A 26,592-nucleotide genomic window follows, 5' to 3' on the forward strand; every position below is an offset into this window, starting at 1 on the left:
TTCCATATCCTTTTACTTCCTTCTTCAATTGAGAGAACACAGCTGTCACACAGAGAAAATGTATTCCCAGTCTAACTTTTTCTACCTTTCACAATCTTTTGGACTGACCCAAATAGCATTTCACGGTTGCCTTTGTTTATCAAACTTCAGGAGTTTTGGGAGTTTGGACTTGCTCAACCCTAAGATTCATTGTGTATCCTTGTGAGAGACTTAAGGGTAAATTTACTTGTAACCTTTTGCATGGGCCCTACATGCTAGGCACTTTATGCAAATTATATCATATAATCCACACAACCACACTGTTACCCGGATTTCTTCATTTGCAGATGAGAAAATTGAGACCTAAAGAGGGAAAGCAACTTGGCCAAACAGCTACAGCCCAGGAATTGAACTGCAAAATCCATACAACCTTTTAATTATACCTTTCTGTCTTGTTTTCTAATACTGAAAACAAGAATAATACTATGTTTGCTTTAGCTGCCTGAGTTGGTTGTTGCAAAGCTTAAATGAGATAACCTAATGCGAAAGAATTTGGAAAACACTGGATGTGGCATACCACTGAGGGATTCCTCTTAGAATGAGAGCCTCCTTATAATTTTGTAATCTTCCTGAGCTTGAAGCTCTGTGACCTGGCAAACTAGATGGGCTGCAGAAATAGCATTTGCTCAGGATCTTCCTTTGCCAATGAATAGAGCTACCTGTGACTGACTGCAGGGAGCAGACCATCTTCCAAGCATATGAAGGGACTCTGCTTCCCACTCCTGGGTTGGTGTCACCTGAATGGGCTGATCCTCTCAGCTGGAGTCTGCTTGTCTCAGTGAGGCAGTTTGCTGAAAGAGTGACATCCCCAGCTGCCAGGACTTAGTGCTACATCAGTGCATCCAGCAAGCATCCAGGTAAAGACTGAAAAAGGCAGCCAATCCTGTGTGTTTTTGCAAACATGCAGATACTTGGTCTCCTGCAGACACAGAGCCACATACATCTACAGCTGTGAAAGGCACACATGGAATGCACAAAGTGAAATGCACGGGACAAGGTTTAGAATTGAGAAGAGGGCAATGGGAAGGTGGAGACAGAAAAGCCAAGCAGAGGACAGGAGAGAGGAAAGAAAAGTGCAGGTGGTGGGAGTGGGGAAAAACTCTAACCAGATGGATTCCCTTCCAGCCCTAAGCGGCTTCTTTCTAAAAATTCTTAACTCTTTGGGAACCATAGCCCCTTTGAAAAATCTTGTCTCCTAAAAAATGTGCATGCACACACATGTACTACCTTGCCCACAATCCCAGGGGCTTTTCAGAGCCCTCTAAGGAATCCTATCCTCCCTTCAACCCCAATTGATCTGAAACGTCAGCTTTACTCAGCACTGTTCTTCAGGTCAGCAATGTTGAAGCAGAAGAAACTCAAGAAGGCAAGGAGGGGCAAATAAACAAAACCCAACAGATATTTATCTGCTCTTGGAAAATAACTGCAAACATATTTCTCAAATGGTGATGTTCCTAACCTCTGTCTACCCAAGACATTGTGTCTGTCTGCTTCTCCTGGCTGCAATCTGTCTCCATGTAGGAATTTTCTAGCCCCCACTAAATGTAATGTCATGCAGTCGACTCAAAGGGAAAGGTAAAAGGATTAGTAGATTGATCGATGAAAGATATTAATGCTCTTTCATGTTGGGTTGAAGAAGGATTTGAAGTCATCAGGAAAGAGGGTAGCAGGAGAATAGACCTCAAGTATTCAAAAGACTCTCTGGATTAAAATCCTATTAAATTCACATCAGCTTCTCCAGGAGGCATTTGAGAAGGTTGGGGTTTCTTTACCATGTCGCCGTAATTAACCTTCTCTTAAGCTGTTTTGGGTGGGGAACTTTCGCAATTAAGAAACTGAAAAACTTTTATTTTCTATCACCCACATGGCTTTTTGAATGGTTTAAAAACTAGAGTGGAAAGTGGTTTAGCTTAATTGATTTGAGGGGTTCAGATCTCCTACTTGAACCTGCTGTCAGAGTCGCCTCTGAGATCTGAGCCCCACAATAAAAAGGGCATTTTGTCCAGAGAAAGAATCAAAGGTTCGGATCTACTACAATGCTTTTCTTCCTCTGACTGTTCTCCCACTGAGTCCTATAGAAAGGGCAACTTTGCAAAGGAATGGTTGTTCCCCTTAAAAAAACCTGTTTCTTGGCCCAGACCCCACTTCATGGAAACTACCACAGAAACCCAAAGAGTCTTTCTTGGCAGATGCCAGGTCGTGGCATGTCAACATCAGCTCTCTCTCATTACAGGTACAGTAAGGTCAGGTGGGGGCAGCCACTATGGGATTGGGTGACCAATCATCTGAAGAAATAAGGGTCACAAAACACATGTTATTTTAAAGGGTTGATCTTAGCTAGTTTTCCTTCCCTAGGGAAAATGTCATCCCACTTCAAATATCAACAACCTTGCCATTTTGAGCAAGAAAGCGAGAAGCCCCATTAGGGAACTGAACCTGTGCTTCCTCCAGGCTCCAATAAGCCCAACTTTTATTACACGATGCGTCTATGTGAAAACATTAACTTTTTAGGCCGGGCACTGTGGTTCACACTTGTAATCTCAGCACTTTGGGAGGCCAAGGTGGGCGGATCATCTGAGGTCAGGAGTGTGAGACCAGCCTGAACAACATGGCGAAACCCTGTCTCTACTAAAAATATAAAAATTAGCCGGGCGTGGTGGCATGCGCCTGTAATCTCAGCTGCTCGGGGAGGCTGAGGCAGGAGAATGTCTTGAACCCGGGAGGCAGAGGTTGCAGTGAGCAGAGATTGTGCCACTGTACTCCAGCCTGGGTGACAGAGTGAGGCTCCATCTCAAAAAAAAGAAAACATTAGCTTTTCTACTTTCTTACTTCCTGGATCCTCAGAGCTAAACACAAGTGGAGAACAGGCGGAATCGCACCAACCCTGTCTTTGTCACAGCACCTGTCCCTCTATTCTACTTACCTAGGTGTGTCTTCCCCTTTGCCAGGCTGTGAGCTCCTTAAGAACAGGCAGTTTGACCCTTTCTCTCCTAGCACTGTGCCCGTCACAGAGCTGCTCTCAACACACCCTTGCGCATGACCCCCCAGAACCCACTGTTTGCCTTAAGGCAAGTCACAGCCTCTGTTTTTACAATGAAAAATGAAGGGGTCTGTAGGGCTGCATGACCTCTCAGGTCATTTTCCAGTTGCCAGACTCTCTGAAAAAGTAGCTGTGTACAGGCTGCATTTCGGTCGCTCTTGTGCTCATGCCAGTGTTTATAATAATAATGATGATAATGGTAAGAATAGAGAATAATTTTAAGTCCTTAATTAAACATGCTCTGCTCTGTTCTCAGTGCTTCACTTGTGTGATTTCACCAGTCCTATAAGGCAGAGGCTCTTGTGACTCCCCTTTGATAGAGTGAGAGACTGCAAGGGTCAATGATTTGCTCAAAGTCACACAAAATGTGGTCGCCGTGCTTTCTGAATCTGCACTCCTAACTCCCCCTCTATGTCCCCACTAAGAACCTCCTTTCTGAGCCTCCAGTTCAGGCTGCCGGCTCTCCAGCTGGTTTGCTATATATTCCCTGGCTCCTCCAGGGGCTGGCTGTCTGCCTGTCAATTGCTTTGATTTCCTTCCTCATGGCCCCAGCTGGCCCAGCCTCCACCTGCTCCAACCAGAGGCTGAATTGCCCCAGGATCTGGCAGGCCCTTTGTCCAAAGGGTCTGCAGCTCCTGTTGAGAGCAGGTGGCCGGAAAAAAGCAAGGGAGGGCAGTCATTGGGGAAGCAGCTTGGGAGGCTGAAAAGGAAAGAAGGCAGATAGTACTGATCCAGGGAGGAATTCCAAGTGCCTGCCCTCCAGGGATCTGAGCCCATCTGCATGGCTGTCTGCTCTCCACAAGGCCAGAACACTGGAGTGGGCTTTCCTTGCCTTGGTTGTACCTACAGAAGAATGAAGGCAGAGACGAGTCTCCTAGAAGGGCCATGGAGCTACCTTTTAAAAAATGTTTCAGTGGCCTGTTTCACAGGGTGGATCTTGCCTCATTTTAAAGCATCTCTGCCTATTCAAATGCTTCTTTCAGCTATGGTGCCTGAACTCCTCTTGACCCAAAGTCTTTCCAAGTGTTTTTGAAAGAAACTTGATTTTACAGTAGAAAAAAAAATAATTGTTTAAAGAAGTTAACCTCAGCAATCACATTCTTAGGTATTTACTGGAATCAGTTGAAAACTTATCTTCACACAAAAACCTGCACATAAATGTTTATTCACAGCTTTATTCATAATCATCAAAAATTGGAAGCAACCAAGATGTCCTTCAATAGGTGAATGAATAAAGAAACTGTGGCACATCCTGACAATGGAATATTATCCAGGAACAAAAAGAAATGAGCTATCAAGTCACAGAAAGACATGGAGGATTTGTAAATATGTATTGCTAAATGGAGGAAGCCAGTCTGAAAAGGCTACATACTTGTATGATTTCAACTATGTGACATTCTTGATAAAGCAAAACTATGGAGATAGCAAAAAGAGCAGTAGTTGCTGGAAGGAGTTTATAAAGAAGAAGGAATTAATAGCTGGAGCACAGGGCATTTTTAGGGCAATGAAACTATTCTGTATGACATTGAAATGGTGGATACATGACGTTATGCATTTGTCAAAACCAGTAAAACTGTAAAACACAAAGCATGATCCCGAATGTAAACTGTGGACTTCAGTCAGTGATAATATATCAATATTGGCTCATCAATTCTAAAAAAAAATACCACACAAATGCAAGATGTTAATAGAAGAAACTGAGGTAGGGACGAAAGACCTGGGAACTCTCTGTACTTTCTGTGCAGTTTTTCTGTAAACCTAATACTGCTCTTTTAAAAAGTCTATTAAGGCCAGGCACAGTGGCTCACGCCTGTAATCCCAACACTTTGGGAGGCTGAGGTGGGTGGATCACCTGAGGTCAAGAGTTCGAGACCAGCTTGACAAATATGGTGAAACCACATCTCTACAGAAAATACAAAAATTAGCCGGGCGTGGTAGGGCATGCCTGTAATCACAGCTACTCGAGAGGTTGAGGCAGGAGAATCGCTTGAGCCCAGGAGGCAGAGGTTGCAGTGAGCTGAGATCATGCCATTGCACTCTAGCCTGGGCAACAAGAGCGAAATTCTGTCTAAAAAAATAAAAATAAAAATAAAAAATAAAATAAAAAGTCTATTAAAAAATGGTTCATTTTAATATGCTTGAGGCCCGAAAAAGCAGTCACCTTCCTCCTCTGTATTGCTTTCAGGCTAATCATAATCATAATAACAACCACATGCTATCATTTGTCCAGCCCTACAGTGCACCAGGCACTGTTCTAAGCGCTGTTTATGTATGACTTCATTTAATCCTCACAAAAGCCCTAGGAAAAATTGAGGTCAGGGCAGTTAAAGCAATTTGTCAGGGGTATCAAACTCAATATGTGGAAGAAGTAGGACTTGAACCACAGTCTATTCAACTTCAATCCCACACTTACAATTTCTACACTCTATCACCCTTTTCCTCCCCGGAGGATGAGTAGCATTTCAGTATGTAAATAATGGGACAATGCAAGTTTTGACAACTCCTATATTAGTCATTCACTCAGAAATATGTGCAGAGCACCTGTGTACCAAGCAGTGTGCTAAACTCTGAGGATACAAATATAGGTAAGAGAGTCTACTTGCCCACAAGGAGATTGCATGAGAGGAAGAGACAGATAAGAAGATGGAAAATGACAATGAAAGCCCTAGTAACAAGGAGCCAGGTAGCTCCAGCTCTGGAATTGGCATGTTATGAAAAGGACTTGGGGAGATCCCTCTGGTTGGAATGGAGAGATTCAAAAATCCATTCAACCGTCTTGAGTTGATTTTTGTATATGGTAAAAGGCAGTGGTCCAGTTTCAATCTTCTGCATATGGCTTTCGAGTTATCCCAGCAGCATTTATTGACTAGGAATCCCTTTCCTCATTACTTGTTTTCATGGGTTTTGTTGAAAATTAGATACTACTTATTGGGTATTTTGCTGATTACCTGGGTGACAAAATTATCTGTACACCAATTTACCATGACACACAATTTACCCATGTAACAAACCTGTACATATAACCCTGAATTTAAAATAAAAGTCAAAAGAAAAAAAAGACAGAAAAATAAAAATAAATAAAAATTAAAAGCTTATAAAGTAAAAACAAAAAAAAAGAAAGAAAAAAGAAATAGCTATCTTTAGGAAGGCGAAAAATAACTAAAATTCATTATATGTCTAACATATACCAGGCACTTGCCTGGGTCCCCAACCTACATCCACTCATTTAATCCCCCAAACAGTCTTCCAAGGCATTATTTCCAATACATATATATTATTTTGCTTCCGCAAAATAACAGCAATATATATTAAATATACATATATTTAAATATGCTGTTAAATATGTATATTGCTGTTATTTTATGAAGACAGTGTGGAGTTACTTATGTTGCAAAATTTCTCTAATTCTTACCTGTGTCTTTCTTCTTATCTCGTGAAAGCTCATGGACAGTGGCACCAATGTCGTGCCTCAAGATCTTGATGATGTTTGTCAGAGCAGGCAGGCTACGTTTATCCAAATGGGTGAAAAATTCGTACTCATCTTTCTTTAAACGAGAAGGTCTAGATTCAATGTGGGTCAGGTTTATATCATTCTCCTAGAAGAGAGAATGGGGAGGGTGAGGAGACAGTCACTGGAACTAACGCAGGCCAAAGATGCAGAACCAGAACAAGAAAACCTAACACAACAAAATGGAGAGTTCAAGAATACAATTATTTTTATAAGAGTAGAAAAAAGTCCTTAAATTTGCAAAAGTTGTTTACTTTTTATTCTTTAAAACCAAGTACTAAGTGGCAGGAGGTGGGGCAGTTAGTTCACATGTCACAATTTAATCACATGAAAATCTGCTAAAGGCCTAGAATTGCCACTATAAGATTTTGATTTGGTTAAAATATTTAGGACAGTGGCTGCCAAAAATATTTACATAGGAAACACCCCCACTTTCCAAACGAAATTCTATGGAATTACAATAAATAAATAATATAGAAGCAACATTGTTCTGCTTGAATAGGGGGTCAGACTTATTTGATTTATATCTAATATCTAAATTTATTGCTTGTGAGACAATGTACTTTCATGTTTCTATTCCTCAGTTTTTCCATCTGTAACTCGCTGGTCTTAATTATACCTGCTTAATAAGTTCATTGGGAGTGTTGGATGATATGTTACATGTGCACCACTTGGCACATAGTAAATGCTCAGTAAAAATTATCTATTACCACTAATATATTTATATAGGCCTGGCGCGGTGGCTCACGCCTGTAAACCCGCACTTTGGGGGGCCGAGGTGGGCAGATTGCCTGAGGTCAGGAGTTGGAGACAAGTCTGGCCAACATGGTGAAACCCCGTCTCTACTAAAAACACAAAAGAATTAGCTGGGCATGGTGGTGTGTGCCTGTAATCCCAATCCCAGCTACTTGGGAGGCTGAGACAGGGGAATTGCCTGAACCAGGGAGGTGGAAGTTGCAGTGAGCCAGACTCTGTCTCAAAAAAAAAAAATATATATATATATATATTATATATATATATAAAATTACTTTCCATTCAAGCTATTCAATAAATATATACATTTGTAGCACCCAACAGTGGCCAATCATCCTTCTAGCAGCTTGGGATCCATCAGTGAACAAAATAAAGATGCTTTCCTTTATAAAGCTTACATTCAAGTGGAGGGGATACAAACAACAAACAGAAACTCATTTGTGCATGTTATCATGAGAAGGGCTAAGGCAAAAATGCAACACAGAGCAGGGGGAAGCAAATGGGCATTCCTGAGGCAGGGTGAGGGCAGATTGCAGGACTAAACAGGGCAGGCACATGGGGCCTCATTGGGATGGCAGGATTTATGTACAGTCCTAAAGGAGTTGAGAGAGGTGAAGGCCGGAAGGTGGCAGCATGCCTGGCCTGTTGAAGAGACAGCCACAAGGTGGGTTGATGAGAGTGGAGGAGGTCAAGGGGAAAATAACAGGAGACAGTGTCAGAATAATCACAGGGTCATTGCAGGCCATTTTAAGAATTATGGTTTTGATTCTGAAAGAAATAGGGATCTTTGCAAGATTTTGAGCAGAGGAAGAATATGATCTCATAGGCTTAAAAGGACCAGTCTAACTTCTATGTTGAGAATAAACTTTAAGGGATAAGATATACCAAGCAAGGCCTGTTAAGAGGCCATTGCTGACATGCAGACAAGACGTGAAGATGGCTATGTCCATGTTGGTGGAAGTGGAAATGGTAAGAAGATATTACATTCAGGACGTCTTCTATAATCTCCTCAAAAGGATCAAAATTATCCAAGGATATGAGAAGAGTTTGTGGGTAGGAAAATGGAAAAAGTCCATCATATTCCATGCCAACCTCAGATTTGACTATTACTCTGGTGACTACGTGGCTAAATAAAGAGAATTTCAGGAATCCAACGGGAAGAAAAGAGCACATCATATCTCCCTGAGGAATATCATCTTTAAATCAAATATCATGGGCCAGGCTAGGTATTTGGACAATGCAAGGATGAATAAGATATTTCCTGCTTTTACATTAGCCATTCCTACCCTCATCAGACCATTTTTAATGGCTGCCTGATGATCTGCTGCATAGATGTAGTCATAAATTCTTTAACCAATACTCTAGTGATGGATATGTTGCTTCTTGTTTTTCTGCCACTAGAAATAACGGTCAGCATTATACATAAAGTTTTGCCTACTTGTCTACCTGATTTCTCAGAATAAATGCCTAGGGGTCAAATTGTTTAATCAGAAACTACCCTTTAAAGATTATTTATATATTGTCCCATTGCCTTCCAGAAAGTCTATACTCATCTCTTCTATCTTTCCACTAGAGGATCCATGTTTCTCATCTGTACTACCTTTAAGGATTTTCAATATTCTTGACTTGACAGATGAAAACAGCAAATAACTCATTGTTCAATTTTTTATTTAACTGCTGATGACACTAAATATTTTTCCTAGGTTTAGTGGCCATTTGCATTTCTTTTATGAATTATCAGTTTATACCATTTTCTTATTATAGAGATTTTTTTACTGATTTGTAATAATTATTTATATTTTCATATTAACTCTCATATATATGTGTGTGTGTGTATATTTATATATATTTATATATAATTCAAACTGACATTTATTGACTATTCTTAAACACCTCAATGAAAAAACAATTTTTAAAATGCTCTCAAAAAATGTTGGAACATCACAAGTATAAATAGTCTTAGAGTTTTTAAGAAATGTAGCTGTGATGCATTATCAGAAAAAAGGCAATAACTTCTTTCTCAAAGGCAATAACTGCCTGAGTATCAGAGTTTGCTTGATATCTCAAATGTCCCTAATTGTAGAACCAAATTCCTTGGACTCCTCTGGATTACTACGGCATCTGCTGAGTGCTAGGTGCAAAATCACCAGACATAAATAAGAAGCACAAGGTGGGTTGTATAATTTGTCCAAATGTGTCCTCTAAAAAATATTAGGCTGGATGACTCAAGAGTTTTATTTACATCTGTCTTGTCCCTTTCCAAGAATGGGCTGTGGGGGACTGGATCTCATTTGTAATTATGGCACAGTTTTCTTGTAAAACCTGGACTCTTTACATTGGTTCTGAAGTAGAAATGGACTAAAAAATGAATGTTGGTCAGCAGCAACACTTGGCAAAGTCTACTAAAATACCCTGAACCCCCAACACAAAGATTTCAACTTGCAGTCATCAGTCAGTGTTTTCCTGCTGGAAGCACTTGATAAGCATGGAAACACCCCACTCCCACATTCGTGCAAAGAGCTGGGAAGCTGCTTTCATTAAATGCCATAAAAATGTGAAAATAATGATTATTTACTACAGCTTCTCAATTTCAATGTCTTTAGATGGTGATATTTTAGCTCTTATGGTTATTACAAAAACAAAGTCATTTATTTTAGTTGGTCCTCTAACATAAATGCCCAGCAAATTATCTGCTACTTAGTCAGAAAGTATGTGATTTCCTTAGTAATGCTATTTATTATGGAGAAAACCAAGGAGTATTATATACACTTTATTAAAACAAACAAACATATAATAAGGGTTACTCCAATATTTAAATAGACAGAAAGTATCTGAAAATATAACTAACTTTAAAATTTCAAAAAATTAAAATTCACTGAACTTGTAGTTGAAGAGGTATATCTTTTGCCTTGATCATTAATGATATACGGTTCAAAAGAACTGTAGTGATGCCTTTTCATACTTAAGTATCACTTTATAGTACAGAATTCTTTTCTGTGACCATCCCAACAATCCTTTGAAAAGGTTAAGGGAGACATAAAAAAATAAAATCAGAGATGAAGGTGCTTGGCTGTAAGTAGCTAGAGAGCGAGGCCTATTTTTTTTCTAATTTCAGAGTCATTAGTTTTTTAACCACACTGCCTTTCCTGCCAGGCATACATACAGCGAGCACTCCACAAATATCAACTTTTATTATTATTACTACCATTATATCAAACACAGATAATTAAAACCTCTAGGTGTAGTAAATATAATAAGTAACCTCAAACAGGCTCATGGTGCAGCCATTATTTATGGCTTCAACTGCAGACAACACACCCCTGAGGGCTGTGGCTAGGGAAACCCACAGAGGGGCCCCCACTAGGGAGAGAGAGAATAGTGGGGAGGTAATGCCAGAGAGACAGAGATAGATCTGAAGCTTTCTCTGGCAAACAGAGATTACTTGTTAAACAAAGCAAAGAGCAATGTCATCCTTCTTGGCTCAGGAATAAAGAGAATGGGTAGGTTCCACCTACTATTTACCTAAGATGAAACTTCAAAAGAAGACATAACCAATCCCTGCCTTATGTAGAGCTGAGAGCACAGCAAATCCAAGAACCGAGAATGGACACACCTCTGGCACACTTATTTGTGGGAGAGTTTGGGAAGGGAGGGGAGCAGAGAAGAAGTTCTGGGAAGCACACCATAGGATACAGTGCTCATCACTCATACCCCACCCCTGGAAGCATCCACTTCCACAGCTTTGAGGATAACAATAAAACAATTTATGTTTTATGACTCAGTTTTTCTAGTGCTAGAGATTTAACTTATGGGAAAATTCACATAGCATTTCACCAAAACTTCTAAGCTAACTAAACTCCCATAATTGAGGAATGATGAAGTGGACTGTGGTATAATTACACAATGGAAGATTAGGCAATCATTAAAAAGTGAGTAACAAAAACAACAACATATATTTAAAAACGTGTCAGTAAGCACTTCAAGACATGAGTGCAGTGGCGGTCTCCAGATGAAGGGCTTAGGGATGATTTTGTTTCCTTCTTTCTCTTTTTTTAAAATCATAATTCAAGTTTCCTAGAAACATTTATTGCTTTTTTTTTTTTTTTTTTTTTTTTTTTTTTTTTTTGAGACGGACTCTTGCTGTGTCGCCCAGGCTGGAGTGCAGTGGCGTGATCTCGGCTCACTGCAAGCTCCACCTCCCAGGTTCATGCCATTCTCCTGCCTCAGCTTCACGAGTAGCTGGGACTACAGGCACCTGCCACCATGCCTGGCTAATTTTTTGTATTTTTAGTAGAGATGAGGTTTCACCGTGTTAACCAGGATGGTCTCGATCTCCTGACCTCGTGATCCACCTGCCTCAGCCTCCCAAAGCGCTGGGATTACAGGCATGAGCCACCGTGCCCGGCCACATTTATTACTTTTATAATAAAAATTTAACTTTATTTGTTAAATTGTTATAATGATAACCATTGAGGTAAATACTTATGATAGATATAGATACGTGATTATTAAAAAATGTTTAAAAAATTATGCCCAGGCTAACAAATGGGGGGTGGGGGATGGGAGTTATGATGAGATTATATGTAACTGCTACTTACTTGGCAAAAGTCTTATATGAGTGAAGTTTCTGGTTAATTACACACTGAACATAGAGCTGAATTGTTTAAATCATTTCTTTCCCTTTGAGTCAATTTGTTAATAAATAACCCTCCAGTTTGGCATGTAATTTCCTTATTGGCGTCTTTCTAATTTACTAGTACGGATCCTTAGAAACCAATAATTTTGATTGCTAAGAGAGCCTCAAAAGTTAATTTACAAGCCTGATTAGGATCATACTTTTAACAAATGAATTTTTACTTTTCAACAAGAGGTTTGTGTAGGTTTACAAATTGACCCATGTACACTCACCACATCTTTGCTGAGGGATAAAGAAAGCACTCTTGATATTACTCCAAGTGGACTTCTAGGGGAAGGTAATAAAGGCTTGAACTTTTCAAAAACAATTTCACGATTTGTCTAATATTTAATTTATGCATAAAAGATGGCAGCATAAAACCTTGCTAATCAGGATTCAAACAGAAGATACAGGCAAGGTGAAATGAATCACCAATTTTTCTAAGGATTCACCACAAAACCCTTTCTTCTCCTATCCTTTAAGAAAGCCTTTCTAAAGGGGGATTGGTCACAAGTAAATAAAACTATAGAAACAGAGTTCATAATGGTGAAAAGTTGGCTTGTCTTTCTGGATCTTCTTTTGACTGCACACTGGGCACCCCATCTCCTCCTCCTCCTCTATTTTATTCATTGAAAAGAGAGAATGGTATCTTGCAAGTATGTGGGCTATCTGAGCTCAAATTCTGGTTCTGCTACTCACTACGTTTGGATATATTAATTGGCCATTCTGAAGTTGGTATTCTGTGTTTAAAATAAAGATAATATTACCTGGCAGCTTAATGAGAGTTTAAAAAAGCAAAAGCACCTAACAATTTTTGTCTGCACCTAACAATTTTTGTCTTCATTAATATATATTCAGTAGGTACTCCTTATACTCTGCCTCTTCAGCTTGATATAGATACCCATTTCTCTGAAAGATGGAGCACATTACATTTTATGTATCATTTTATCCTTCAATATTTGTTTCACCCTAAATTTTTCTCAGCTCTTTTTTTTAATTTTTTTTTTTTGAGAGCACACTTCAAAAAGAAGGAAAGCCTAGGCATCTTTTGAGATGAGAATAGACTAGCAAGGGAGAACTTCTTGGACCACTATGTGCTGTTGTCTTGGAGTAAACTTAAGTGAAGTTATGTCCTGGCCTATTTCAGAGGTTGCTGGGGACAAAATCAAAGACATTTACAAAAAATGCCCTAAATCACTGGTTTTAGGTAAATAGACAGGACCATTCAATAATTCACTCAGTTAAGCACCATTTTTGTGTTAACCACTGTTCTAGGTGCTGGAGTGTAACACTGGGAAAAGCAGAAAAAAAAATCTCTGCCCTTGTGGAGCTTTATGTTCTCAAAGGAGGAGACAAACTGTAGTTATGGTAAATAAGTAAAATATACAGTCTTCAGATGGTGGTCAGCACCATGGAGAAAGATGAAGTAGGAAAGACGGACTGGCTACACCATTGTGCATGGGGGTGCTATTTTTAAACAATGCAGCCACAAAGTCATAAAAAAATAAACAGGTAACATTTAAGCATGAACCTGAAATCAGTGAGGGAGAAAAACATGAGGGAACAGCCAGTGCAAGGGTCCTGGAGTAAGAGAATGCACAATGTGAGGGCAGACCAACAAGGAGGCCGGTGTGACTGGGGCAGAGTGAGCAGGAAGTGGGGGTGTGAAGACACCAGGCAGAGAAGTTACCAGGAATAGATCATGGAAGCCCATTTTGGCCATTACCTGAACTTTGGTTTTCACTCTGAGTGATATAAGAAGCCATGAGAGGTAATTAGGCAGAAGAGAGATATCATTTGATTCACGTTTTAAAAGACGCATTCTGGCAGCTGTTTTAAGACTAGACTGTAGTGGGACAAGACAGGAACTGTCTGGGGCAACAATAATATTTGGGGTGAGATACGGTAGTTGCAAAGGTTGGAGAGGTCGCAAGGAGATAACTGATGGAACTTCTTACATGTTTCACTGATTTCCTCTTCTGGGAGGGCCAACAATGCCCCAGTTGACCAACAATATGGAAGGAAATTAAACCCACTGGCATTTACAGGAAACCAGAAATATTCAAGAAAGTATGAGCAGCACAATTAAATTCTATAGGGAGCTCAAGATTATCCCCCACTCTAGTCTGGAGGAGGAGATCTTGGAGAGGTTCAAGCTGGATCTTCCATGGGATTCTCACCCCAAAGACCATCTTTTGGGATCTCACTCTTGCTTCCTCTTGGCATGTCTCTTGTGTGATTCTTTGGACATTTTTTCTTTCAGTCACCTCCCACTTCATGAGATTATTTCTTCCCCCACTCTCCCTTCCAGGTAGTTGGGGCTGCCTAACTCAGAGGAGACTCCTTGCAGGAGAGAGCCAGGGTTGCAGCTTAATCTGGCTCAGCTCACGCCTTTAGGGAAAAGAATTGTCTTTTCTTTGTGTTTCTTTTCCTATACCACCAAATTGGTAAAATATTCTAGGTCAAAAAGACCTTGTAGGTTGGACACGGTGGCTCACGCCTGTAATCCCAGCACTCTGGGAGGCCGAGGCAGGTGGATCACCTGAGGTCAGGAGTTCGAGACCAGCCTGGCCAACATAGTGAAACCCCGTCTCTACTAAAAATACAAAAATTAGCCAGGCATGGTGGCAGGTGCCTGTAATCCCAGCTACTCAGGAAGCTGAGGCAAGAGAGTTTCTTGAACCAGGGAGGTGGAGGTTGAGGTGGGCTGAGATCATATCACTGCACTGTAGCCTGGGGGATAGAGTGAGATTCTGTCTCAAAAAACAAAACAAAACAAAAAACAAACAAACAAACAAACAAAAAACCAAAAAAATAAACAACCTTATGGAGCAATAATCACAACTCATATGCTATCAATAGGCCACAACCTCTGCCTAAAAGTTCCCAATATAAGATCTAACTTCATAATGAAAGCTTAAAAAGCAAGCTTTTTGTTGCTTTTTCTCAAGTATGCCCAGATATGAACTGTTTAGCAGCTAAAAACACGGTGACAGCTTTCATTTGAGATTCTGATACTCAATAAATAAAGTCATCAGACTTGTATAAAATGTTCAGTGAAAACTGCTTGTATGGACAAACAATGGAAATAACCTAAATGTGCACCAACAGAAAATGGATAGATTATAATCACTCAATGGAATATAGAGAAGAGAAAACAAAAGAGCAAGAATTGTAGAGATAGATAGATAGACAGATATATATATCCATATATATATGTCTCACTACAGTTCTTGCTCTTTCATATATATATATATACACACACAGACACACACATAATTCTTGCTCTTTCATTTTCTCTTTCCCTCTGTCTCTCTCTCTCTCTGTGTGTGTGTTTATACCTATCTATATCTATAGATACAGATAATATATCTATTATAGATATTATCTATATCTATAGATACAGATATCTATCATAGATATATATAATATATAGCTGTATATCTATATCTCTGTATATATCTGTATCTCTATATATCTATATCTACAGATATATAGTATCTACTGTGTATCTATAGATATAGATAGATAAGATAGATAGGTAGATACACACACATATCAGTGTAGAAAAATCTCAAAATCAGTGTTTAACACCCTCCCCCAAAACACAAAATTGCAGAAAGAGAGGTACAATATGATTCCAATATTACAAAGCTTGCAAAACTTTGCACAGTGGCAGTATTGTAGTCAATGAAGTTTATCTGAAGCTCAATTATTGCTAATTGAAAAGTTTGCACATCTATGCCATATATCACTACTAATGGATATCCATATATAACAAAAGTTTTTAAAGATGTGTGGGAATAATCTATACTAAATTCTAATTAATAATTGCCCCTGAGGAAGGAATGTATGGGGAGGGAGGTATCCAGGACTTTCAGTTATCTCTGCAACATTTTATTTCTTAAGTAGGAATTGAGTTCCATGGGTGTTCTTTATACCATTATTTATATTTTAGGGTTTAAATAAAATAAAAACATCATCTGGGCTATAATAACTTTTTTTTCCTGCAGTCACTTTTGCTCCAGTCCTGCTCACCAGGCCCAGGGATCACAGATAGGTCTTTAAAATCCAAATCCGAGAGTAAGAAACATCATGTACCTGCCTAGATGTCCTCTCTGTCCCTGGAATGCTGAGGTTCGCAAGTGGGAAAGCTATTGAGGGTTCTGTGACCTGACCACTTGTTTTGTTCTCTCTTCCCCTAAATCAGTTGTTTCTTTGTTCTAGAATTTACTTTTCCATTCTTCTGCCTTCTGCTTATCAACTCCTTCAGGTTTTAGCTTAAACATGACATCTGCAAGAAACCTCCCCTGGCCTCCTTGGCCTCACATCTGGACTAAGAATGCTCATGAAACCTTGAGTTCCTCATATCACTTGTTACATCTCAATTGTAACTGCCCATTTATGTAGTCTACTAGTTCTATAGGGACAGAGGGTGAACATTTGGCTCACTCCACTGTCCCCAACATTTATATAGGGTCTGATAACAGTAGATAATCAGAAAATATTAATTAAGTGCATAAATAAGAGATCATTGAATATCTGATGAGGTCATTGATCTCTGAATATCTGATGAGGTCATGATCACTGGGTGTCTGATGAGATCATTGAATATCTGATGAGGGGGAGGAGTGGATCCCCTAGGCAGGAGTAGGGCACAAAAAAGTGGGTATAACTAATAGATACTGTGCCTTTCCCATTTGCTTCCAAAAGGTCTACTGTAAAAATGGAGGGTAAATTCTGAAGCAGTTTTTGGATCTAAGTGTCTAGCTCCTGGAAGCTTGTTTAGTCTGAGCCTCTGTGTCTTCATCAATTGAATGATGCTGTCTTTGAACCTACCCACATACGTCAGAGACGGCCTTGGAGCTCAGAGCTCTGTACATCTGCTTGTTTGCTTGTTCCCTTCCCTAGAGAATACATGGTAAGGTGAACAGTGTACTTCCTCCAGGAGCCTGCTTCTCATTTTGTAGCCCATTACTAAGCCACTTACAATAAAGACTCTCAGGAGACTATTTTCCTAAAAGGCATGGACATGAATTAGTAGAGGCTAAAAATATAGAGCGCTACTGAAAATGTTTAAACCAATGCATAAATAATTGAAAGTTGGAACGATCTACTGAGGTCAGTGGGATGTTTGTAGGTTAGCAGGTAGGGGTTTTGGTATACTCCTAATCATTTGGCCCCAATTCACTGGAACTTCTACTCTTATCTTAATTTTTAGAATGAGGAAACCTAGCCACTAAGAAGTTAAATACTTTTCTTGAGGTCTTTAAGCTCACAGGTTGTGCAACTGGGTTCTGAATCCAAACAGTTTGACTCTAGATGGTATATTCTGAACCCCAATGCCATTCCACCCCTCAGGACCCCAAACCTAGGTTATCGCTGATAGTTTGGAGTTCATAACTCTAAAACAGCATAAGTTTAGTGGAACACTAGTGCCTGGAAGATATTAACAGATCTTCCCTAAACAGGGTCCCATGGTAAATACATACAGGAAATGCTGAGTGAGATTATGTTGAACAGGTTTCCTCTCTACAGAACTTCTCAGAGTCTTTAATAAGTTCATGTGCACTATGGCTTTCTAAAACCTAGATGTGGAATTTTTCAGATATAATGACCCTTGGCACTCTTTTCTGATAAAACACCTACTATCATACAGATTTTGACAGAATATTATTTAGGAAACACTGCTCTAAAGTATAGTCTAGATTATTTCATTTGTTTTGCCACTTATTTCCTTTAACGTCATTTTATAGGGTCCAGAAATATGTCATAAACTGCACAGCTTAAAGGTCTTGTCTATATTTTCATCTATGGCTCGCTTCTCCACCTCATTCACAAAGATGTTGGGAGAGATGTAAATACCCAAGTACACTATGCACACCACAGTCCCCCTGCTCTGCCAAGCTACTTTTCTTCTGGCGAATGGCTCAACCCCAGCTCTTAATGCTCATTGCCGTTTTTCTGTAAGTATTCACAAACAATAAAAGTCATTCATTCTAGATTTTCATTTAAAAAAAAAACACTTTAAAATCAAGGGTTTCTACTCTCCCTAGTCTTCCAACATCTTTCTCATCTTCACACTTTCTCAAAGAATCCTGGTGGGGTTCATAGATCACACGTGGAAGGGGTAAAGTAATAAAAATTGTGTAAGCATCTTCTGTGGCCTCAGAGTCACACCAGGCATAGCAAGACCAGTAAGTTAATCATTGGTAGATCTGGGATTTAGATGCCCAATATCAAGCCTATATTCCTCCTACTCTTTATGTCATAACTTGGGGCTACTATAATGTTTGGAACCAAAGATATGAATTATTCTACAGGCAAATAGTGATCTCTTGATTTCTCATAAAACCTTGGCCCCAGATAGCTCCCTGATTCACCCCCTTGTAAGTAATAGATAGGTGATGGGGTGAAGTCACTAGTCCAAGGACAGGGTACCAAGATCTACCAGCCATGCTTCTCTTGGCTCTCAATATTTTGTTTCAACATTCCCAGTTTAAAGATCATTCTTTTTACAACGAAAAGAGATGCAAAATAACTTCTGTGTCATTCTGCTTTCTCATAGCAATTGGTTTTTCTCTGATTAAAAAAAATATAAGCCCGGAGATTTTAGCATAATAGACCTAGGTCAATTTCTGAAGTCCTACCACCTTGTCTACCTTAGACAAGCTACTGAGTCTCTGAGGTTTAGTTTCCTCCTCTCTAAAATCGGTATGGCATCGCTGACTCCCCACAGCACTGTGATGAGTATTAAATATGACTTAATTCATGTGAAGTGATAACACAGTCTCTCATGCACAGCAAGAACCCCTTCCTGGGCAATAGCTTAGAACAATGGTTCTCATTCCCGACTTGGCATCAGAGTCACCAGTGGAATTTAAAAAAAAAAAAAATTCAAGAACAAACAAAAATCCAAAACACATGAAAAAATGACTGACAATGTTGATTATATCAGAATTTTAAATTTCAATGTGACAAATTATACCATAAACCCAAGTAAAATGAGAAAGACTGGGAGAGAATTTTTGTAACACACATAACAGTATTCAGAGTATATAAAATGTCAAAAAATCAGTAAGGAAAAGGCACATTTGCCACAAAAAATACAACGTGTAGACAAATCACAATTTACAAAAAGACAAATTGTAAATGTTATGAAATATGACCTACATCTCACTAAATCAGAAAAATGAACATTAAATCAACAAATTACCACATTTCACTCATTATATTGTTCAAGATTAAAGGCAATAATAAGCATATATTCTTAAATGTATAGAGAAATGAGTATTCTCATGTTGAACCAGTGGGAGTATAAATTCTTACAGGACATTTAGAGAAAAACTTTATAGTTCTGATTAAAACTAAAAATGTCCATGTCCTACGACCGGATTCCACTTCTAGGTATCTACCCTAAAGAAATTTTTGCATATTACTTACCAAAAAAATTGAACAAAATACTGCAGAATTGTCTGTGGCTATAGAAAATAGAAAACACCATGGATGCCAAAAATAGAGGGATGATAAATAAAATATGACACACAGATATTAAGAACTATACTTCAGAGGTTAAAAGTTATGAACCTGATCTATATGTATCAACATGTATACATTTTTTAAATGTTGCATTCACAAAGTATATATATAGTAATTCTTACTTAACAGTTAATAAATATTCTGAGGGTTTTACATGCATTAAGTGATTTAATCTTTAGAACTACCCTATGAAGCAGATACGATTACTATTTCCATTTTACAGATGAGGAACTGAAGCACAGAGAAGTCAAGTGACCCTCTCTAAGCCACAGCCCTGCATCCATGGAGTCCATCCTCTTGGCCACTCCATTGTGCTTACTGAAAGAAGCTGCAGACCAATGTGCACAGCATGACACTTGTTAATATCCTTTTCCAAAGGATTGGAAGGAAATATGCTAAACTCATAATGATGCTGTCTTGGCTAGAAAGCTTGTAGAATGATCAGGATAGAGGAGAGATGAGAAAAGACTGTAGTTTTATCTTCTAATTTTTTTTCTTAAGAAACAATATGTTAATTTGTAATATTTGAAACTGCAATGATACAGGAAAAAATGAAAGTGATATGTCAAAATGTTAACAGTGGTTGATAATAGATGGAAGGAATATTAGTAGTTACTTGTCTTGCATGTAAATGCATTTTTCAATATGAAAGAAAAAATACCCAGAGACAGGTACTCTTGCCCCCTCCCCCCAAGAATGAGAGATTGGGGCCAGGATATTTGCATTTTTTAAAAAACTACAGAATGATTCAGATGTTCAGGGATAGCTGTATTTGGCAGAGGTGTGGAGTGTAATAGAAAGATCATGGGCTTTGGAATCTGAGATTCAGAGTTCAATGCCATTTCCACTGCACATTAGCTGTGTGATCTTAAGCAAATTACTCAACCGCTCTGAACCTCAGTTCCCTCATCCATAAAGTGAGAGTACTACCTTCACTTAGTTTAATGCAGATTAAATCAAGAGTCATATGTGCCCAGCTCATTGCATAATGTGGTTCCACAAATACTAGAGTTTGATCCTCTCTTAACGCAGCATCTTTTTCTTTTTTCTTTTTTTTTTTTTGTGGGTGGGGGGACAGAGTCTCACTCCGTTGCCCAGGCTGGAGTGCAGTGGGGTGATCTTAGCTAACTTCAACCTCTGCCTCCTGGGTTCAAGCGATTCTCATGCCTCAGCCACCTTAGTAGCTGGGATTACAAGCATGCACCATCATGCCCAGATAATTTTTGTATTTTTAGTAGTGATGGGGATTCGCCATTTTGGCCAGGCTGGTTTGAACTCCTGGCCTCAAGTGGTCTGCCCACCTCGGCCTCCCAAAGTGCTGGGATTACAGGTGTGAGCCACCATGCCCAGCCTTAAGTCAGCACTTTGAGTGATTGTAACATTTTGGCAGGCTGTTACTAAGGCGAGAAGTATACTGGCCTATACAATTTCTACAGCAACTGCTGAAGTATGTTTGGAAAAAAAAAATCAATACTCACTAACAACCCTTCTTCAATCACCCAATACAGTGACCTCTGTTTCCTCTTCTATAAAATGGGTGTAATAACATCACTTACTGACCTGTGCAGTTGAGATTCTGGATAATGCTTCAGAGAGTTCACCCAGAGTTCACATACATGCATCTGCCCCCCTCCCTACCACCCCCCCACTCCCCAACACACACACACACACAAACACACGTCTTGAGTGCATTCCATCCAGTTCTGGTAATTTAGTTACTTGTCGTTTATTTATTAGGTTGAAAACATTCTGTTCATTTACTATTATTTAATCTATTAACTCTGACTTAGGCCTAACGGGCAACCTCTCAAGGAGAAAATGCTGATTATCTAATATAAAAGCTAAAAAGTTACATAGGTGCATTTTACAGATATATTCTTTCTCATGGACAGTTTGTTGCTCAGAAAATGCTGTCGCTCTTCTCTACACCCATTGCTCGCTTGCTCTCACTCAGACATACATTCTCCTCCCCCAGGTTTAATTTTTTAAGGCAATATTTAAAGAATAATTTTGATTTATGAAAAAATAGAAATGATAGCACAGAGAGTTTCCACATAACCTGGACTCAGTCTCCCCCATTATGAACATCTTACATTAATGTGGAACATAGGTTTCAATTAATGAACCAATACCGATGTGCGTTATAAACTAAAGACCATACTTTATTCAAATTTCTTTAGTTTATATCTAAAGTCCTTTGTCTGTTGTAGGATCCCATTCAAGGTACCACGTTACATTTAGTCCTCATGCCTCTTTTTTTTTTTTTTTTTTTTTTTTTTTTGAGACAGAGTTTCACTCTTGTTGCCCAGGCTGGAGTGCAATGGCGTGATCTCAGCTTTCTGCAACTTCTGTCTCCCTGGTTCAAGCAATTCTCCTGCCTCAGCCTCCCAAGTAGCTGCCACCATGCCCAGCTAATTTTTTGTGTTTTTAGTAAAGACCGGGTTTCACCATGTTGGCCAGGCTGGTCTTAAACTCCTGACCTCAGGTGATACTCCCGCCTCAGCCTCTCAAAGTGCTGGGATTACAGGCATGAGCCACCGTGCCTGGCCCTAGTCTTCATGCCTCTTTAGGCTCCTCTCGGCTGTGACAATCGCTCAGACAGTGCTTGTTTTTGATGACCCTGAGGGTTTTCGGGAGTAATGGTCATGTATTTTGGATAATATTCCTCTTTTTGATGACCCTGAGGGTTTTCAGGAGTAATGGTCATGTATTTTAGATAATGTTCCTCAATTGGGATTCATTTGATTTTTTCTCTCATGGTTAGACGGAGGTTATGGATTGTGTGGAGGAAGACCACAGGGGTAATGTGCCATTTTCATCCTACCAAGAATGCGTACTATCAACATGACATCACTGATGATGTTAATTTTAATTTTTTTTACTATTAAGGAAAGGTTTGTTTTAATATTCAGTTTCTTTTTGAATAATGTTGATTTTGGTCACATGGCTGAGGTGTCTTTGTCACATTTCTCCACTGTAAAAAGACTCTTCTCCCCCTTCCATGTGGTACTTTTTGGAAAAAAAGTCACTATAAAAACCCACTACTTCAATTATTTGGAACTCTAAATAGGAGATCTATCTTTTCTCTACTTATTCATATATTCAATCACAAGATTTAATTGTATTTTAAAACTCAGGGTAAAAATTAATTGGCCCTGGCTGGTAGCTCACGCCTGTAATCCCAGCACTTTAGGAGGCCAAGGCAGGCAGATGACTTGAGTCCAGGAGTTCCAGATCAGCTTGGGCAACATGGTGAAACCCTGTCTCTACTAAAATTATAAAAATTAGCTGGGCATGGTGGCATGTGCCTGTAGTCCCAGCTACTGGGGAGGCTGAGGCATGAGAATCGCCTGAACCTGGGAGGTGGAGGTTGCAGTGAGCTGAGATTGCGCCACTACATTCCAGCCTGGGTGACAGAGTAAGATTCTGTCTCAAAAAAAAAAAAAATAAAATAAATAAAATAATTGGCTCAAAAAGTGAAAAGATACTTTAAAAATATTTTTTAACTTAAAAAAATTTATTAAGTTAAAAAAATTTTCTTTAGATTGAATTTCATTCTTAATTGAACACAACATATATAAAACTCAGGTTCTGTTGAGGATATAAACATGACTGAAACAAGGTTCTCTTCTTGAAGAAACCATCCTCAGGGCTAGACATAATGTACATGCTGAGCATGCAAGGAAGTGCTGCAGTTAAAAGTAAGAAGTGCTTTGGGAACACTGAGAAGATCGTAATTAATTCAAGGAAAGCTTGATAAAAGAGGTCTGAGGTCAGGGCCAGCTTCTGGGATGTGCATCCAGTGTCGTCCCACAGGAATCACACTTGGGGTTTCATGTTCTTTGCAACCTCCTTGAAATTCCTTTTTTTTGAGATGGAGTCTTGCTCTGTCACCCAGGCTAGAGTGCAGTGGCACGATCCGGGCTCACTGCAAGCTCTGCCTCCTGGGTTCACGCCATTCTCCTGCCTCAGCCTCCCAAGTACCTGGGACTACAGGCACCCACCACCACGCCTGGCTAATTTTTTGTATTTTTAGTAGAGATGGGGTTTCACCATGTTAGTCAGGATGGTCTCGATCTCCTGACCTTGTGATCCGTCAGCCTCAGCCTCGCAAAGTGCTGGGATTACAGGTGTGTGGTGAAATTCTTAATAACGACTTTTGAATTTGTGTTTGATAAGCAAAGTCCAATGGGACAATGAAGCACATGCTGGGTATTTGGAGACTCAGCTCATGTGTAATCACACTATTTGCCCTCTCCTTACCTTCTCAGCCATGGTTCCAAGGGGTTGCTTTCAAGTACGTTGGCCCTCTGGACCCACGCAGCCTTCCCCTCCCTGGTCTTACCTCACCACCACTACTGCCCTTTGCCCAGAGTCATGACCAGGAGGCATCAGCTTTGGGGGGAAGCTCATATTCTGCTGCCACTCTCCGCCAACCCTGGGAGATCTGGCAGGGGATTTGGTGGGTGATTTGGCTTCAGGCAAGCTTCCTTTCCATTCTCCATCCAGAGGTTACAATCTCTTGGGGGATAGCTCATCACTGTGGGTTGGTGCAGCAGGCCCACGGAAATGGAAGATGGATTTCCCCATCCTTTGTAGGGGCTTGGCTGTCAGCCCAGCCCTGGCTGGAGAGGGAACCCAGCAGTTAGAGGGCCAAGGTGCCCAGGGGAGGAGAGCACAACTAAATGGCAAATCAAGAACACCGTGACAGGACATGAGAGAGACCACAGCAGAAAGGACAAAGTTATATATTTTAGTACTTTTAACATTTAGCATTTAGCATTGTTTCCTGTTATTGAGGAAGAGACCCCACGTTTTCATTTTGCACTGGGCCCTGCAAACTATGAAGCCCGTTCTGTCTGAGGCAGTACTGAATAGCAGTTAAGAGTGTATGTAGGTTCTAGACTCAGAATGCCTGGGTTTAAATGATTTCTTCAGTATTTACTAGCTGTTTGACCTTGGGCACATTTACCTAACCCCTCTAAGCCTCAGTTTCTATCTCTGAAAAATGGGGGCAGAAATAGCTCCCACCTCATGTTATTTTCGTGAGACTGAATAAGATCATGTCTATAAAGCTACCTTTTACTGAGATAACTTCTCATGCTCTGCCTTACCTCCCCAGCTACTCAGAATATTTGCTTCCCCTGTTAGATCCTAAAGGAGGCAGTTTCTCTTCCTTACAATTTCTATGTGTCCCCCATCTTCCTCCCCACCCACAGTGCTGAGAACATCATAGGTTTTCACAAGATATCTAATCGTATCCAGTTATGCCCCAAAAGGATTTGTTGATTGCATGCCCAAACACACTGAGCACTAACTATGTGCACAGCCCTGACCAATGTGCTACCCCTGCCTCCCAATCAGCTAGAGAGGTCACAGGAATCTTAGCATAAAGCAATGCATTTTCAGGTGGGACAAAATCCCAGCAAAAATATTAGCATAGTACTCAGAAGGAATCTGGATGAGGAAACCTATTTGGAGTTCTGTGAAGTTTGGCTGCCCAGCAAACACCCAAATCAACATTTCCTAAACTCTGTTCTGAGATGTGAATACATGTTCTTAAAATAAAAAGGATCCACAGTCAAGTAAGTTTGGAAAATAATACATACATTTCTCTCTTTAAACAACTTAGTATAATTAGTTTTATAGACTCTAAAAGTCCTATAATCAGGTAAAATAATATGCCCAAGTTTCCCAAGTTTATTAATTATGGAACCACTTTAGTCATAAGACATTTACCAGTGTCTCGAAGAACATTAGCTATTTTCTAAAGCATAGTTTTGGGTTAAGCTACTTGAAGAAAGGGACGGTGTCTGGCATATTATTTTACACATATACATAGAAGACAATCAATATCAATTTAGTGAATAAAAGAATTAATATTTATTTCTTGTTTTCTCTAGTTTTTAACTGTAATCACATGTGACACATGTGATTACATGTTATGTGAAATGTAATCACATGTGTCACATATGATTATAGTTAATCATGCCTAATCACACATATGATCAGGCATTTTACAAGACACATTATTTCATCACAAAGTTCCTGTTGAAACTGACAAGGCACATATTATGAGCACTATATTATGAATGGAAAAACTGAAGCTCAGAGGGACTGAATGACTTAACTAAGGTCACACAGTAGGTTAATGTAAAAACTTGAGCTCAAATTCAAATCTGCCTGTTCCAGATCCTGTGTTCTTTTCATTGCATCTAACTAGAAAAGAAGATGAAAGTTTGCTATGACATTATCCAAGACAAACATGATTGTAGCACTGACCTCAAATAAGCGCAACACTTTGGCCAATGCACCAACTTCTTCTTTGAGTGAGAAGATCAGTGATATGGCACCATTTTGACTGGAGTTGTCTTCAATATAGCTTGTTTCCTACAGGATAAGATGCATTTGTTTAAAACATTTTCCACAGTTTAGCAATTCATTCTTATTAAACCTCCATGGACAAAGCAAGCATGAATTCTTTCTTCTAGTTAAATGTTGCAATACAACGAGCTATATATATTCTATACAGAAATATGTAGTGTGGTGGAAAATAAATAAGTCCAGGGCAATTAAATGATCAATGATGCTACTGGGTCAGTTATCAACTTAAGGAATCTTCAATTATTCATTGATGTCACCATTCAATCCTGTAAATTCAATACCTTTTATTGAGCACCTACTAGGTTCCAGGCACTATTTGGGCTCTGAGAAATTTAAAGATGAATAAGACAATGCTCTATCTTTTAGGAGCTCACAATCTAACTTAATAGACACATATATAACAAACTGAAAGATCCTTAGAGGTGATATAATATGGTTTATAAAATGTCCCAGAAAGACATTGAGAAACATGCACAGGCTTTTGAATCCTAAGACCTGGATTGGAATCCTCTCTCTTTCATTTTCCAGGTGGACTACTTTGGGCAAATCACTCAGCTTTCTTAGTTTTCTCATCCGTGAAAGCATGCTAATAACAAGCTCTGTCAAAACAGTATTCAGAGCATGAAAAAAGGAAAAGAACAGTTTAAAAAGAAT

General features: G+C 39.4%; 1 protein-coding gene and 1 non-coding gene across 7 annotated transcripts in view; one reads left to right on the plus strand and one right to left on the minus strand.

Annotated features, from left to right (window-relative positions):
- Positions 1-26,592, minus strand: part of PAH (phenylalanine hydroxylase) — a 115,133-nt gene that overhangs the window by 50,229 nt on the left and 38,312 nt on the right. For all 6 annotated transcript variants that reach the window (XM_054445692.2, XM_054445691.2, XM_054445693.2 and 3 more), the window contains 2 exons: positions 25,837-25,944; positions 6,492-6,675 (listed from right to left, as the gene is read on the minus strand). In XM_054445692.2, coding sequence (XP_054301667.1) covers positions 6,492-6,675; positions 25,837-25,944 — 292 coding nt within the window. The remainder of the gene's footprint in view (positions 1-6,491; positions 6,676-25,836; positions 25,945-26,592) is intronic.
- On the plus strand, positions 15,677-15,820 carry LOC129011133 (U4 spliceosomal RNA). Its single transcript, XR_008493245.1, has one exon. It is a non-coding gene; the product is annotated as a U4 spliceosomal RNA (small nuclear RNA).

The sequence above is a fragment of the Pongo pygmaeus genome, chromosome 10 (genome assembly GCF_028885625.2).
Source record: "Pongo pygmaeus isolate AG05252 chromosome 10, NHGRI_mPonPyg2-v2.0_pri, whole genome shotgun sequence".
Taxonomy (NCBI): Eukaryota; Metazoa; Chordata; class Mammalia; order Primates; family Hominidae; genus Pongo; species Pongo pygmaeus.